This window comes from Thalassophryne amazonica, chromosome 22 (genome assembly GCF_902500255.1).
Source record: "Thalassophryne amazonica chromosome 22, fThaAma1.1, whole genome shotgun sequence".
Lineage (NCBI taxonomy): Eukaryota > Metazoa > Chordata > Actinopteri > Batrachoidiformes > Batrachoididae > Thalassophryne > Thalassophryne amazonica.
The window spans coordinates 35,570,763-35,589,307 of NC_047124.1; the positions used below are offsets into that span (position 1 = coordinate 35,570,763).

At 41.8% G+C, this 18,545-nt stretch overlaps 1 protein-coding gene across 3 annotated transcripts in view; it reads right to left on the bottom strand.

The window, feature by feature from the left end:
* Positions 1-3,107: 3,107 nt before the first annotated feature.
* The window catches only part of lmo3 (LIM domain only 3), a 148,856-nt gene continuing 133,418 nt past the window's right edge, over positions 3,108-18,545 (bottom strand). For all 3 annotated transcript variants that reach the window (XM_034163555.1, XM_034163557.1, XM_034163556.1), the window contains exon 4: positions 3,108-3,380. In XM_034163555.1, the coding sequence (XP_034019446.1) occupies positions 3,275-3,380 (106 nt within the window). In that variant the 3' untranslated portion in view covers positions 3,108-3,274. The remainder of the gene's footprint in view (positions 3,381-18,545) is intronic.

An 18,545-nucleotide genomic window follows, 5' to 3' on the forward strand; every position in this document is an offset into this window, starting at 1 on the left:
CGCTGAGGCTGGATTTTGGCGCCTTGGGGCAACTGTTTGTTGTGATTTGGCGCTATATAAATAAAATTGATTGATTGATTTTAAGTGTGGTTTAGTCCCCTGAAGTGCTATGAAAAGTCCTCACTACAACATCGAACCCGCACCTGTTGACCAAGTTTCAGTTATTTTCATAAGAAATAACTGCAGCTAATATGAACACACACACACACACACACACACACACACACACACACACACGTGAAAAACCCCGACAACAAACAGGTTAACACAATAAAACTGTATTATGTGCTTAAAATTATTACAATTCCAGTATTTACAGGCATTGTCCTAAAAATGAACATTTCATGCTGGATGACACATAAAAAGAAATCCTGTTACAAGAGGAAGCAAGCAAAAAAAAAACAAACAAAAAAGAATATTCTTTTATCTACACCAACAACTTACAAACAAATGAAGGCTTCCTGTTGTCCTGAGCGCACGTTCAGACACTGAGACTGTTACACAGTCATCAATGTTCAGAAGCAACCAGGATAACCGGAATGACCAGGATGACTGGGATAACCCACAACAGCCAGGATATCTGGGTTAACTAGGATAACTGGGATAACCAGGACGGCCGAGATAACTGGAATAACCAGGACTGCCAGGATACTTGGATAATCAGATCGCCAGGATAACCGGAATAACCAGGCCTGCCAGGATAACTTGGATAATCAGGATGTCCAAAGTAACCAGAATAACCAGGATAACTGGAATAACCAGGATGACAGGTATAACTAGAATAACCAAGACTACTGAGACAACCAGGATAATTGGAATAACCAGGATCACCAGTATAACCAGGATCACAGAGGATAGCCAGGATGATTGGAATAACCAGGATGGCCAGTATAACAGGTTGACAGGGATAACCAGGGTAATTGGAATAACCAGGATGGCCAGTATAACCAGGATGATAGGGATAACCAGGATAATTGGAATAACCAGGATGGCCAGTATAACCAGGATGACAGGGATAGCCAGGATAATTGGAATAACCAGGATGGCCAGTATAACCAGGATGATAGGGATAACCAGGATAATTGGAATAACCAGGATGGCCAGTATAACCAGGGTGACAGGGATAACCAGGATAATTGGAATAACCAGGATGGCCAGTATAACCAGGGTGACAGGGATAACCAGGATAATCGGAATAACCAGGATGGCCAGTATAACCAGGATGACAGGATAGCCAGGATAATTGGGGTGGCCAGTATAACCAGGATCACAGGGATAGTCAGGATAATTGGAATAACCAGGATGGCCAGTATAACCAGGGTGACAGGGATAACCAGGATAATTGGAATAACCAGGATGGCCAGTATAACCAGGATGACAGGGATAACCAGGATAACTGGAATAACCAGGATGGCCAGTATAACCAGGATGACAGGGATAGCCAGGATAATTGGGGTGGCCAGGATAACTAGGATGACAGGGATAACCGGAATAACCAGGATAACAAGACAACCATGATAACTGGGATAACCAGGATGACCGGGATTTTGTAAGCAGGATTGAAACAAACTGTCCTGAACAGAAGCACTGACCGGACTGACCAGATTCAAGTATCACATCCAATAACATCATTCAACAGTCGACCAAAAACAAAAATATCCCAAATGACATCTGAAGTGTTACAGCAAACATCTTGATTTCTTTTTAATGAAAATAGTGGTTTTGGAATAAAATTTTATTCACTAGTACGTATTACTGCAAAAATCTGGGAATATGATAATGATAAAAGTACCTGGAAACAAAACTTCATTTGAGGTTTTTTTTTAAATAATTAGTATTGCTATTATTATTATTATTAATAATAATAATAACAGGCAATGAGATTTTTTCAGATGTAAAACTTTTGGATTTGACTATAAACAAAAGAGCAACTTGGGCTAAACTAGAGGTTTGCTTTTTTCTTCCCTGCGTTCCTTGACTGTGGATCCTTGCTGTTGTGATGTCACCATGATTCCAGCTCTCAGCAGTGACACTGCAGTCCATCATGGTATACCAACCAAAAGCAACGCCGGAAAACCACAGAAAGAAAAGTCAAACTGCATGAAACAGTTCCTTCAACTGCAAATGACACATGTTCAAAAAGTGGATGAGCAGAAAGGACAGAAAGAGGACTTCCCGCACAGACAGTGGACTTCCTACATACACAATGGACTTCTTGTCGGGACAGTGGACTTCTTGCTGGAACTGTAGAATTACTCCAGGGACAGTGGACTTCCTACATGGGCAATATACAGTACTTCTTGTTGGAACAGTTGAATTTCTGCAGGAACAGCGAACATCCTGCAGGGACAGTTGCTTCAGGGACAGTGGATTCCTGCAGGGACAGCAAACATCCTGCAGGGACACTTCCTGCAGGGACAGTCGATTTCCTGCAGGGACAGTTGCTTCAGGGACAGTGGATTTCCTGCAGGGACAGTTGCTGCAGGGACAGGGGGCTTCCTGCAGTCAGACTGAATGCATCATTTCAAACAAAGCATCATGTCACACTCATCTGCATGTCTGGGTTTTGATTCAAAATGAGCAGCTTCATCAGTGCTGACGATGACAGAAATAAAGCGAGAGGAGCGAGACGTCCAGACTCAGCTCTCCTCATAATAGTGACTCGTGCCGATGTGATTCGTTAGTTTCTTGGTGGTCTGGACAAAAGTCCTGCTGGACTCTGGTGCAGATCAGGTGCCTCTGCAGTCTGAGAACAAGAGAAACCAAATGCAGCCTCACAGGACTGAAGGCAACAGCCACGCCTACAACACACACACACACGCACAGGCACACACGCACACACACACACACACACACACACACACACACACACACACACACACACACACACACACGCACAGGGTCACTGACGGGGTAACGTCCAGTAAAAAAAGTAATCAGAACAACACCTCAGTCCAGTTTGGGGACAGATCAGTCACCGTCTGTCCTCGTCCTCCAAAACAAAACTGCTTCCCGTCATGTTTGTCCAGGAAAGAGGCAGCTGTCAATCAAAAGAACAAACAGTTTTTTATTAGCTCATGGTTGGCGTCCGGGCCTTTGGTCACCACGCTGCAGTCTGTATGGCTGTTGTGTCTGGTGCCCGCCCCCCCTCCTGTCACAGGGAGACACGCTCATGTATGTACATGTGGGAACAGGACGTGCTTTCTGGAGTGTGATTGACAGCTCTCCTTCAGTCTCTCCTTGTCCCACTCGTCCACCAGCCGGCCTACGTGGGTCAGCGGACCTGGGGGGCGTAGCCTTCCTTCATCAGGCCCTCCTCGTAGTCCGTCTGGCACAAGATCATGTTGTTCTTCAGGAAAAACTTGTCTCCCACACAAAACCTGCAGCACAAGGAGACAGAAGAGAAGGTTTCATCAGCAACGCAGCCACAACCATCAGCACTGAGCTGGGGGCCGGCAGGTTCAGGAACCACGTGGCTCTGCAGGTAGCGTGTGGCTGAGGGAGGGGCTCTGGTGGATACAAACAGAATTATTTTTATTTCACATTCCACCTGAAACCAGGTTCTACTTGACCTTTCAGCGCATCACCGAGTGGAGATTATGTTGAAGGAGTAAAAGCGGCGAGTCTGGTTGTATTGTCCTGAGGCCGCTTATCTCTCCGCGCAGGTTGGACAAAGTCAGCGAGCGGCGCAGTTTACGAGAGGGAGGGGGCGTGCAGGAGGGAGGGGGCCTTGCAGCGGTTTAACTTCCTGAGATGTTCAGACCACCGAGTCCAGAGCTGAGAGCTCCACAGCGTTCAGGGTGCACAGACAGCAAGACTGGATCTAACCACGTGGGTCCAATCAGCACCATTCACACCCACCTTCAGTATTTGGCACCAATATAAGCAAAATAATAGTCTGTATATTTAAATATCAATATCTGTGCAATAGATTTGTTGTGTCAGTAACCAGCAGATTGTTAGCAGTGACTGATCCAGAGGGGGGCTGAGGGGGGCCTGCCACGGGTGCGATGAAACATGGGAATGTCATGAAAAAAGGCTGATTGATGAATGCTGCTTGAACCGCTTAGTCTAGGACTGAGTTTAACCACATACATCATTTAGGAGAGGACAACTCAACCGCTCTGGACTAATCTGACCCAATGAACACCTTGGATATGTGGCAGAATCTCTATGTGCAATGAAAAGTCCAACTGCAAATACTGCTTGACTTTCTAAACTGCAGCAGCTACAGATTTTCCAAGGTACTCAAAATTTTCAGAAAGACCAGGACATGTTTAGAAAGGTCACAGAAAAGTGTAAAATTTAGAATTTAGAGAAAACCACAAGAAAACGTTGCCACATATTTAATAACTTAAACTTTCTGGACATAATCTTTAAAACATTTAAGATGCTGTCTGCTAAAGAAACAAGTTTTGATTTGTATTTTTTTTCACTTTAAATGCATATTCCATTGATAACAGTATGACCGAAAATAACATTTCATTATATCTGGCAAATGTTTGTTTTCTTTCGATGGATGGTGATACGTTGACTCACTTATTTTAGCCATTTTCTCTTAAAATATCAAAATAGAAATTTTACACCCTTCTAAACATGTACTGGTCATTCTGAACATTTTGAGTACCTTGGAAAATCTGTAGCTGCTGCAGTCTCGAAAATACAGCAGTATTTGAAGTAAGACCCCCCGTCACACATATGCCAACTGAGGCCAAATGGTGTCAGAATGACACATCCGGCACACAGTCGGGAAGTGTTGAGGTGCGGATACATCTCCAATCCTTCTCATGGGCAACATAATAATGTGAAATATTGTGCCCATCATATCTGTGACACCACGGGCAGGTGGACCTCTCCGCGGTCTCGTGTATTAATGTGTCATTGCACGTGTCAGAGCCTCGCAGGTGAACGGCCCTCACCGCTGTAATATACATATTATTACTTGATCACATCTAAACTCTGTAGGAAATGTGAGGTTGACCTGTTTTTTCCAGGCCATGACAACATTATTAAACATGAGTCTTACCTTTGGCACGGCCTCAGAAGTGTTTCACAGCGCAGGGAGGACATGTGCCAGGGACCACAGCCTGTGGTGCTGCAAACATCCACGGCATAAATAAATCCCATGTGACATGCTGAACACCGATAATCCAACCGGACACTGAGCGATCATTTCATCATTTCAGCCCGTTCTACGCACACACATGCGAGGTCAGTGAATGCTGGGAATGTGAGGACGAGCGCAGATGTGATTGCATGGGAGTGAGTAAGTGACTGCACCGATGCTGGCTTGGACACATATGGTGTGAGTCCGGTCCATATGTTGGTTGTACTGCGATGTCCAGTACCAGCAGGGCCTGTGCAAAGGAGGACAAAGTGCTGGCTCCTACCCTGGTCCCGTGCTTGCCATCCAGGCGTTTGCGCATCGGCATTGATGGGGGTCTTGGATGAAAAAGGGCGTGGTCATTTTCAGTCTGTTCGTCCTTGATAGATTTTTTGCAGATATCCAAAGTTGTTCATTGGGTCAGTCTCGAACAGTTGAATGTTCCTCTCCTAAAACATGTGCAGACACGTATCAGCTTACTTGCTCAGTTCTTTTGAATTTCCATAATTGAAGTTTAGAATAGAATAGCAAAATGACAGCTTTTCCATAAACTGGACAAGCTGGCCAGTTTGTGGACAAGCTGTCCAGCTGGCGACAACTAATTTCAAGTCATAGTAATACCTGCTAAATATTATTATTTGTCTTTTTAATCCAGTATTGTTATCATGTTCTCTCTTCCAACATTTAACAAGCTCTCCATCTCTGACTTTGTCCATCCACATGTGTCGTATCTTTTATTATCATCAAGTGACGCGTTGTTTGTCATGTGACCTGCAGCAGTGAAAAAACTGTTTCTATTCTACATTGGTGAAATCACCCGAAAAACCTCGTGAGCATAAAAATGTTTTTTTCCCCCTGAAATACATACATGAATCGATTTGTACAATTTGAAGAATAGTGGAAACACGCCAAATATCCTTCAAGTGTTTAAAATAAAAACTGTCTTTAAAATGATGACTAGTGAGTCAGTCGTTGGTTTCACAAATTGCATTAGAACGCAGGAAAAAGGTTATAGATTTTTAAATATTTCCAGGACATCCAGGGGCAAAATTCACCCCCACCCCTTCACCTGAAACTATACAAGTCCATATACATATCTATATTGGAATAGTGAAGTGGCCTTTGTGTGTGTGTGTGTGTGTGTGTGTGTGCGTGCGTGTATTTGACTTTGATATGGAGAAACTGGGGAGAGCTGGAATTTGTCATTTGGTATTCTGATGTAATTTGGATCAAGGATGAACGCTGTGAAAACGGAAAGTCAATAGCACTAATATTTTTGGATAAATTAGTGATATTAACTAATAACAGTGATCAATGGATGTTGTACTGCAATGCATCATGGGAGTTTGGGGTTTTGGAGTTTTAATTGTTGTTATTGTGGCTCATGTTAGTTTAACAGCCTTGTTAGTGCTATTGATTTACTGTGTTTTTTTGTAGTTCAATTTTTTATTCAGTTTAGTTACGTGTCATGTTGCCATTACATGAGTGAGAAGTGTAGTGCGTTTGATGTCTTTGCCATCGTCTCTGTTCCTGGGTGTGTAAAAATAAAAGCACCTGCTACCAGAAGAATGCAGAAAGGACAAAAAGCTGTGCATATGTATTACTTTGATCACGGACAAACTGGGGAGAAGCCGTCAAGGATGAATGCCGCCAAAATGGAACATTGATAGGTCTAATATTTTTGGAGAAACTACAGATATTATCAAACAGTTAGGGCCCCTTCACAAAAAACATGAAAGTTGCAGAAATTGGAAGAAAATCCGCCAACCAAAGATGAAATGGGGAACCATGAAACATTCCACCTGCTGTCGGGAGGGACACACAGTCGGGCCGGCATACACGTTACACCGGCAATGGTTTTGTGCACGCATGTGCACGAACACAGTGTGAGCAGCTGCCACATGTTGCACCACACTGCACCTCTGCTGTGGAGAAAAAAATAAATAAAAACCACACACCGCAATTTATTGAATCATGCTTATTGATGCGAACAATACCAGTATGAACCATCTGTTCGGCTGTAGAAAACCCATGGTCATAGACATACAGTCATAACATGACATGAAAGAAGCAGTATGCTCTTATGTACACATCTGCTGGTCTGGCATGTCCTGTCATCCCTGCGCTTGTGTCCTGTGAGCGGGGGCACCGCAAGACACGCATGTGGAACAGAGCTCAGGTTGGGGATTGTTCACATGGTCTGACGGGCCATTTCACCTGGGACAGCCTGTCAGTGTGTGTGCTGTGACCTTGCTCGCTGCAGCCCATTGGAAAAGCAATAGATGTTTTTATGTATTTCCACATAAGGACAGCAAGCAGAAACGCGTGTCACAGTGGTCATGTCCTTCAAAACATGGTATGTGTTCCCGAGCTGTAACATCTGGGACCAGATATCTCAACAGCTGCTGCTGTTGGTGACCATACCACCTGTCCGTTCAGTGCACAGACCAATGTGTCACTCTCTGTTTCTGTGTTATGTGATCATTTTTTAAAGTTATTTTGTTATGTAATTGTGTTTGTATTTATTGTAGTACTTCTTAATATACCTGTCCTGGCCGTGGTCTCTGTGTTTTTAATGTGACATATTGTGTTCACTGAGCCGTTATTTGCAGCTGTCAGTGAGTCTCTGACCGGTGATCAGCAGAGAGCCGCCTCGCTGTGCCAGTCCCCATCTGTACATACGTACGCCAAATTCCACCCCCCTGCCACATATGTTGGGGGAACGGGGGCTGCAAAACACACGCACGACACATATGTTGGGAGCCGACACACTGGCATGCCACATGTGTTGCTTTGCAATGCCACACTCATGGGGCACTTAGACAAATTTCACAGCCAGCTTGAAAGTGGTCGTCTGCTCACTATTTTCATGTTGAGAGCATGAATGGCACCACATTTTCTCAGTGTCCAGCAAGTGATTTTGGATGTTTGTGTGTGTTACCTGTATTGATGGGTACCATTTATATATGAACCGATATGGTTCCGATACCCGGCACCTGGGAATCGATACCTGTACGCAACGGTACAAATTTTCGGTACTTTTAAGCTTTGTGTTTGAAGTAAGATCTCAAAAAATTACAATTTAACATTTATTTCTGAAAGTATAAACTTTAACAAATATGTCAAAACAACAGGAAATTGTTTGTCTTGTAACAGGGCAATTGTTTCACAAATTTCTTGAACATTGAAACTTTTAACTATACCTCACCAGACCAGACAAAAAATAAATAAAAGTGTACTTTTTATCAATTAAAGTGCAAAAACTAAAAATAAGAGCTAAAAACTTTTTTGCAATGAACTACATTTACTGTAGTGTTTCGTTGTTCAAGAAAAGTTGATCATTAATAGTTAATTATTTACAAATGTAAAGTAAGTCCCTTCGGCTGCTCCCTTGTTTGCACTCGGGGTCGCCACAGAAAATCCAAGGTGGATCTGCATGTTGAACTGGCACAGGTTTTACACCGGATGCCCTTCTCAGACACTATTAATTAGTGATCAAAATGCAAATCATATTTTTGTTGTCTTTACATTTTTTCCTCACAAATTAAGCATTCTTTTTTTATTAGCTACTCACTGGTAAAAACATAAACAGATGGCTTAATAATTATTAATAACAAAATATGTAATGTATATAAAACATTTATAAATGATTTTTTAATTCTCTATAAACCATTCAACAAAAGTTGATCATTAATAGTTCATTATTTACAAATGTAAAATCAGACACTATTAATTAGTGATCAAAATACAAATCATATTTTGGTTGTCTTTACATTTTTTCCTCACAAATTAGCATTCTTTTTTTATTAGCTACTCACTGGTAAAAACATAAACAGATGGCTTAATAATTATTAATAACAAAATATGTAATGTATATAAAACATTTATAAATGATTTTTTAATTCTCTATAAACCATTCAACAAAAGTTGATCATTAATAGTTCATTATTTACAAATGTAAAATCAGACACTATTAATTAGTGATCAAAATACAAATCATATTTTGGTTGTCTTTACATTTTTTCCTCACAAATTAAGCATTCTTTTTTATTAGCTACTCACTGGTAAAAACATAAACAGATGGCTTAATAATTATTAATAACAAAATATGTAATGTATATAAAACATTTATAAATGATTTTTTAATTCTCTATAAACCATTCAACAAAAGTTGATCATTAATAGTTCATTATTTACAAATGTAAAATCAGACACTATTAATTAGTGATCAAAATACAAATCATATTTTGGTTGTCTTTACATTTTTTCCTCACAAATTAAGCATTCTTTTTTATTAGCTACTCGTTGGTAAGAACATAAACAGACGGCTTATTCTAAACATATTTCTTTTCAGGGTAAATAACCTTCTTCTTCTTCCACATACAATGGCGGGTGGCACCATCTTAAGGTGCATTTACTGCCACCTATCAGGCTGGTGAGTGATCGCTAAGACGTGAAAATTCTAGCTCCTGGCAGCTCATTTGTTTAGATGCATGGGTAATGCTTGCAAGCAATGATACAAATTATGCCGATTATTCATCATAACGTTTCACACTCATAGAATCTATGTTGAAAACATGTGAACACTGTCACGAAAAATTTGTGTTGCATTTTTGATTTACTCTATATGTAGAATTTACGGAAATATCACGTGGGGATACATAACTAGCTTATGATCCATCCTTTCTACGTATATTTTACGTACATGTGCCTGCTGGGTAGTCCTTATTTTTATTTTATTTTATTCATTTTCTTAATTTTAATGTTTAGCACCCAATCGTTTATTTTATGTTTTATTAATTACATTTCTTAATTTTAAGCACCCAATTGTTTCTAGGAATATAAACCTATTGCTTTTCAAACCAAATAAGGTGTGATTTTATTTACCTCACCGACAAATGGCTGCAACACCAAGTGCAAATGATATTATATCACCAACAGATGGCAGCAGCTCACACAACTGTTCAACAAATTAAAATGGTGAGGAAGACGTCCTACGATACTTCCTGTTTCTGTTCTCATTGTCAACATGCGACTGAGGAGAAAGATTAAAATGAAAAACTGGTTTGAACCGGTTTTTGGACAGTATGACTAACGTTGCTTAATCACTGGTGTTCTCACGCACACTTCCAGCGGACAGTTCGGCAAAACGATGGTTAATCAGCTATGTGCGCAAGTGTTAGCGAAAGCTAAGATGAAGCTGCATTTGCTAGCCGTTGTCGTACCAAATCTAACTGCTTAACGTATTTTAAGGTTGAAAATCCTCAAGAAACAGTTGATTACAGAGCGGCTGCAGGCTCTGTAATCAACTTAGAGGAATGATCATTTTCCCGACAAACATCCTCAAAAACAACGCCCGCTCTGAAGGACTGATAAGGGAATCGTTAAGCAAAAAGGCTTTTGATATCGGTGGATCGAATCATTTCTTAACGATACCTGAAAATAACTGGTTCTCGTTATGCAACCCTACTCGCAGGCTGTCAAAATTGTGCTCTCTTCAGCGTTGAGAAATATCTTGTGCTTAACCAGGTGCTTCCTCAGATTTGATGTATTTCCACCTCTGGCCTTGCATTTTGCATCACAAATATTGCAGCGAATGTAATTTGCATTGCATTCAGAAAAGTGGAGCCATACTTTCAAGCGCTTTTTGTCAGCCATGTTGCTTTGTTTATGAAGCAGTGGCTGGCACTTCTGACGTCATTATGCTGTGCATGCTGCATTCATGTTTAGCATGTAAATTTGTTCACCCTCCCACTCACTCTGTTGTGAAAGTGTAGTGACACGGACCCACAACAGGGGGCGCAAATGAACGGTCAATAGATGAGCCAAAAGGTAACAATTTAATGTTGTGAAGGTGCACAACGAACATACAGACAATCTCAGAATATAATTACAGTCAAATTACAAAGGTGACGTGCAGGCAGGCTCAAGGATAGAAGACGTCTGTCCTGAGAAGAGCCGGAACCACACGATTTCCGCCCCCACAGAACCTGGTAAATACTGGAGCCGCCAAGTCCCGAATTCCCAGGTGATCACCGTCCCCGACTGTCGGATCTGGTACTGCTGGTGAAGAACAAAGACAGTCAAGTGTGGGTGTGTGTACACCCAGTAACAACAACGGTGGGAATGCCACCTCCACCTCTCACTCAACACGTTGCAGCGGTCTCAGATGAAAAGGAGCGCCGTCTTGCACAGCCTCCGCAAAAACGACCGGTTCTCCTGCAAACACTCACAATAACAGATTTATAAATCTCACAAAAAGGCTGAGAGTATTACCTCCAATGAAGTATGATATCTCGGCGATGAGGTGGAGATGACGTCTGGTCTTTATGGAGTGCGATGATGAAGAATGTGTGACAGCTGTCAGGAATTAATGAGTGACAGCTGTCACTCCCGGCTGTGTCCGTGGCGGCAGCGCCCTCTCGTGCCTGAAGCCCGCACTTCAGGCAGGGCGCCCTTTGGTGGTGGGCCAGTAGTACCTCCTCTTCTGGCGGCCCACACAACACTCTCAAGCATAATGGTGTGTTTAAGTATCAAAACATGGTACCGTTTTATTTTACATGAACAGATACCCGGTAGTACTGACAGAATTCGGTCGGTACCAAAAAAAGTACTGAATTCAGTACCCATTCCTCATCACCTGGAATTTGGCGGACACCTGCTGCAAGAGGGATCGAATGGACTCTGACAGGGCACTCTCTGACTTTCGCCTGCTGGTGTGCGTGAATAGTTGTACCAACAGGTGTACGAGGCGTTAGAGGTGGCTATGATTTTTCATGAATGGCTTGCAATTCTTCCTTTGTGCACTAGTCGGCTTCAATCGTGTTATTTGTGAAGGGGTCCTTAACAATGGACATTGATAATTACATTCTGTACTCAAATACCATTCCAGCAGGGGGCTGTAAATCATCAATATAAGAAACCTCAAGCAGACCAGACTCAAAGGGGTGACCCTCTGCTTGGGTCATGCTACCAACAAAATTGACAATACAGGAAATTTTGGGAAAGCAGCCAAAGATAACGATATGTCTTTGGGATGGTTATGAGTAATTTTTTCTCTAATAGTTAAAATTTTATTAGCAAAGAAAGTCATGAAGTCATTACTAGTTAAAGTTAAAGGAATACTCAACTCAATAGAGCTGTGACTCTTTGTCAGCCTGGCTACAGTGCTGAAAAGAAACCTGGGGTTGTTCTTATTTTCTTCAATTAGTGATGAGTAGTAAGATGTCCTAGCTTTACGGAGGGCTGTTTTATAGAGCAACAGACACTTTTTCCAGGCTAAGTGAAGATCTTCTAAATTAGTGAGATGCCATTTCCTCTCCAACTTACGGGTTATCTGCTTTAAGCTGCGAGTTTGTGAGTTATACCACGGAGTCAGGCACTTCTGATTTAAGGCTCTCTTTTTCAGAGGAGCTACAGCATCCAAAGTTGTCCTCAGTGAGGATATAAAACTACTGACGAGATAATCTATCTCACTTACAGAGTTTAGGTAGCTACTCTGCCCTGTGTTGGTATAATAGCATTGGAGAACATAAAGAAGGAATCATATCCTTAAACCTAGTTACAGCGCTTTCTGAAAGACTTCTACTGTAATGAAACTTATTCCCCACTGCTGGGTAGTCCATCAGAGTAAGTGTAAATGTTATTAAGAAATGATCAGACAGAAGGGGGTTTTCAGGGAATACTGTTAAGTCTTCAATTTCCATACCATAAGTCAGAACAAGATCTAAAGTATGGTTAAAGTGGTGGGTGGACTCATTTACATTTTGAGCAAAGCCAATCGAGTCTAACAATAGATTAAATGCAGTGTTGAGGCTGTCATTCTCAGCATCTGTGTGGATGTTAAAATCACCCACTATAATTATCTTATCTGAGCTAAGCACTAAGTCAGACAAAAGGTCCGAAAGTTCACAAAGAAACTCACAGTAACGACCAGGTGGACAATAGATAACAACAAATAAAACTGGTTTTTGGGACTTCCAATTTGGATGGACAAGACTAAGAGTCAAGCTTTCAAATTAATTAAAGCTCTGTCTGGGTTTTTGATTAATTAATAAGCTGGAGTGGAAGATTGCTGCTAATCCTCCGCCTCGGCCCGTGCTACGAGCATTCTGACAGTTAGTGTGACTCGGGGGTGTTGACTCATTTAAACTAACATATTCATCCTGCTGTAACCAGGTTTCTGTAAGGCAGAATAAATCAATATGTTGATCAATTATTATATCATTTACTAACAGGGACTTAGAAGAGAGAGACCTAATGTTTAATAAACCACATTTAACTGTTTTAGTCTGTGGTGCAGTTGAAGGTGCTATATTATTTTTTCTTTTTGAATTTTTATGCTTAAATAGATTTTTGCTGGTTATTGGTGGTCTGGGAGCAGGCACCGTCTCTACGGGGATGGGGTAATGAGGGGATGGCAGGGGGAGAGAAGCTGCAGAGAGGTGTGTAAGACTACAACTCTGAACACTACTGTGTGTATATACACTCAACAAAAATATAAACGCAACACTTTTGGTTTTGCTCCCATTTTGTATGAGATGAACTCAAAGATCTAAAACTTTTTCCACATACACAATATCACCATTTCCCTCAAATATTGTTCACAAACCAGTCTAAATCTGTGATAGTGAGCACTTCTCCTTTGCTGAGATAATCCATCCCACCTCACAGGTGTGCCATATCAAGATGCTGATTAGACACCATGATTAGTGCACAGGTGTGCCTTAGACTGCCCACAATAAAAGGCCACTCTGAAAGGTGCAGTTTTATCACACAGCACAATGCCACAGATGTCGCAAGATTTGAGGGAGCGTGCAATTGGCATGCTGACAGCAGGAATGTCAACCAGAGCTGTTGCTCGTGTATTGAATGTTCATTTCTCTACCATAAGCCGTCTCCAAAGGCGTTTCAGAGAATTTGGCAGTACATCCAACCAGCATCACAACCGCAGACCACGTGTAACTACACCAGCCCAGGACCTCCACATCCAGCATGTTCACCTCCAAGATCGTCTGAGACCAGCCACTCGGACAGCTGCTGAAACAATCGGTTTGCATAACCAAAGAATTTCTGAACAAACTGTCAGAAACCGTCTCAGGGAAGCTCATCTGCATGCTCGTCGTCCTCATCGGGGTCTCGACCTGACTCCAGTTCGTCGTCATAACCGACTTGAGTGGGCAAATGCTCACATTCGCTGGTGTTTGGCACGTTGGAGAGGTGTTCTCTTCACGAATGAATCCCGGTTCACACTGTTCAGGGCAGATGGCAGACAGCGTGTGTGGCGTCGTGTGGGTGAGCGGTTTTCTGATGTCAATGTTGTGGATCAAGTGGCCCATGGTGGCGGTGGGGTTATGGTATGGGCAGGCGTCTGTTATGGATGAAGAACACAGGTGCATTTTATTGATGGCATTTTGAATGCACAGAGATACCGTGACGAGATCCTGAGGCCCATTGTTGTGCCATACATCCAAGAACATCACCTCATGTTGCAGCAGGATAATGCACGGCCCCATGTTGCAAGGATCTGTACACAATTCTTGGAAGCTGAAAATGTTCCAGTTCTTGCATGGCCGGCATACTCACCGGACATGTCACCCAATGAGCATGTTTGGGATGCTCTGGACCGGCGTATACGACAGCGTGTACCAGTTCCTGCCAATATCCAGCAACTTCGCACAGCCATTGAAGAGGAGTGGACCAACATTCCACAGGCCACAATTGACAACCTGATCAACTCTATGTGAAGGAGATGTGTTGCACTGCATGAGGCAAATGGTGATCACACCAGATACTGACTGGTATCCCCCCCCCCAATAAAACAAAATTGCACCTTTCAGAGTGGCCTTTTATTGTGGGCAGTCTAAGGCACACCTGTGCACTAATCATGGTGTCTAATCAGCATCTTGATATGGCACACCTGTGAGGTGGGATGGATTATCTCAGCAAAGAAGAAGTGCTCACTATCACAGATTTAGACTGGTTTGTGAACAATATTTGAGGGAAATGGTGATATTGTGTATGTGGAAAAAGTTTTAGATCTTTGAGTTCATCTCATACAAAATGGGAGCAAAACCAAAAGTGTTGCATTTATATTTTTGTTGAGTGTATATATATATATATATATATATCCTAAAAGTATTCACAGCACTTCACTGGTTCAAGATGTTATGTTGCAGCCTTATTCCAACATGGATGAAATTCATTTTCTTCCCTCAGAATTCGACACACAATACCCCATAAGCACAATGTGAAAAAGGTTTTTGAGATTTTTGAAAATTTAAAAACTAGCATGGGTAGTCTTTATAAAATAGGTAACTGACATTTTTCAAGGGTGGTAATACATTATGCAAAGTTTCTCCAATGAGCTGGAATGGTGTGTGAGTCCAGAATATTTTTAGAACCTTTGACCTCAACAGTTTTTAAAGAAGAGCTCAACCCTTTTATTTCTTGTTAATTATGTTTTTTTTTTACATTAATTTACTGTCTCAATGTATTCATAAATTGTTTAGGTTCTTGTTATTATATATACACTTGTTATTGTCAGTATTATTATTAATTTATTTTATTCTTCTATTTTGTCATTTGATTTTTAAATGGATCACAGTGGAAATAAGTTTTCACTTTCTTGTGTCATCCAATGTACTTAATGTATTTACAATTATATTATGTACTTACATTGAACTTACTAAATAAAATTATGCATACACATTATTAATATATAGATGATTTATCACCCCCTGCTGGAATGGTGTGTGAGTACAGAATGAAATTATCAATGTCCATTGTTCAGTCCTGTTAGATAAAATCCATAGTTTCTCCAAAAATATTAGACCTATCAACATTCCGTTTTGGCGGCGCTCATCCTTGACCTAAAATACATTAACATACCAAATGGCAAATGTCAGCTCTGCCCAGTTTTTCCAGGATGGAAGTTATACACACACACGCATGCAGAGCTTTTTGTCTACTGTGCATTCTGCTGCAAGCCGGTGCTTTCATTTTTACACATGGACAAACAGAGACAGTAGCAGAAAACATCAAACCCACTATATGTCTCACTCATGTTAATGGCAACATGACACTTAACTAAACTGACCAAACCAATTGTACTACAAAAATGCAATGAATCAATAATGCTAACAACATTGTTAATCAAAGATGAACTATAATAACATTTAAAACCCTAAAACCACAAACTTCCATGGTGCATTTCAGCACAATGTCCATAGTTTACTGTTCTTAGTTTATATCGCTAATTTCTCTAAAAGAATATGAGTCCTATTAACTTTGCCTTTTCACAGTATTCATCCTTGAGCAAAAATACATTAGCATACCAAATCACAAATGTCAGCTCTCCCCAGTTTCTCGGTGATCGCAGCCATACACACGCACAGATGCACGCGCAGAGGTACGCACAAATGCACACAGAGGCCACTTCCCTATGATAATATAGATTCACAGTCTTTGCCATGAAGCTCAAATCGAGTTCAGGTGCCTCCTGTTTCTGCTGATCATCCTTGAGATGTTTCTACAGCTTAAATGGAGTCCACCTGGGGTCAATTCAGCTGATTGGACATGATTTGGAAAGACACACACCTGTCTCCTTATAAGGTCCCACAGTTGACAGTCAGAGCACAAACCAAGCATGAAGTCAAAGGAATTGTCTGTAGACCTCAGACAGGATTGTCTGGAGGCACAAATCTGGGGAAGGGAACAGAAACATTTCTGCTGCTTTGAAGGTCCCAAAGAGCACAGTAGCCTCCATCAGGCTGGCCACCCATCTAAACTGACAGATGGTGGAAGAAGGGCCTTAGTCAGGGAGGTGACCAAGAACCCGATGGTCACTCTGTCACAGCTCCAGGATTCCTTTGTGGTGAGAGGAGAACCTTCCAGGCTTTGATCCCTTTTTTTTATTGCCCCTTTCTTTGCCTGATTTTCTGCCCCAGCTTTGAGTTATTTGTTGTTTTCATCCTGGTTTATTCTTTGTTCTCGTCGTACTGTGTTACTTTGTTTTGTTACTTTTCATACTTTAGCCATGGTTCAGTTCCATTCTTGTTTTGTTCAGTCAGTTTGTGGTTCCATTGTTTATCACTTATTGATTTTGTACTCCTCATTTGTTAATTTGTCTTTTGTGCTTTAGTGTCAGGTTTTGTTAATCACAGTCTGTTTTATTTTTAGTTTCTTTCTTAGTCAGTTCCAGTTTAGTTTTGTCTTGGTGTTTATTTTCTTTCAGTTCTCTTGTTTTTGCCCAGTTTGTTGTATTTTATTCTGCCCTTGATTTCTGTTTTAGCTCTGTTCTGTTTTTTTGCCATTTGTTTCCACTCCACACCCCTGCTCCTCCCATCATGTCTTCATCCCTCACTCATATTTGATTGTGTTCACTGAGCCTGTCTCATTTCTTTCACTCACACTCTTGGCACCCGCTCACGTGTCTTTGTATATTACATCACTCCACTTTGTGCACTCCCCTCCTCACAATCTTGCCTCTGTATAATCTTTGTTCACTAGCCACGCCCCCTTCTAGATCTTTCCTCACGTGCACCTCGTTAACACCACCTGTTCCTCATCTCACATGCTGATTAGTCCACCTGCATTTAAACCTCACAGTCCTTCACTTCACTGCCAGACTGTTGTCTTTGTACACTTTCCAGCGCCCTTCACAGTCCTGAGTTTTTGTCCTGCCGTGTTCTGAATCCTGCTCTGTATTCTTCGACCATGCCTCTTGCTTCATCCCAGATGTTGGTGTTTGCTTGTGCCTCTGACCCCTGCTCATTCATGACTGCATCTCTGCCTAATTCTGCTAGTACTTCTGCTGCGCTGACTGACCACATGTGTACCAAAACCAAGCCTGGAATAAAGACCATGATTTCTCTTCCACAAAAACCTAGTCTGGGAGTTTGCATTCATTGCGGGTCCAGCCACTCAGTGCTGGGCAGCCGCCTGGCCTGACATCCAGAAGGACAACCTTCTCTGCAGCAATCCACCAATCAGGTCTGTATGGTAGAGTGGCCAAACAGAAGCCACTCCTCCTTAGTAAATGGCAGCCCACCTACAGTTTGCCAAAAGGCACCTGAAGGACTCTCAGACCAGGAGAAACAAAATTCTCTGGTCTGATGAGACAAAGACTGAACTCTTTGGTGTCATGTTTGGAGGAAACCAGGCACCATCCCTACAGTGAAGCATGGTGGTGGCAGCATCATGCTGTGGGGATGTTTTTCAGCAGCAGGAACTGGGAGACTAGTCAGGATTGAGGGAAAGATGAATGCAGCAATGTACGGAGACATCCTGGATGAAAACCTGCTCCAGAGCGCTCTTGAACTCAGACTGGGGCGACGGTTCATCTGTCAGCAGGACAATGACCCTAAACACAGCTAAGATATACTAGACTTTTAACATTCCCTTGTGTTGTTTATTTTATATATTTTCTTTCTTATGTATT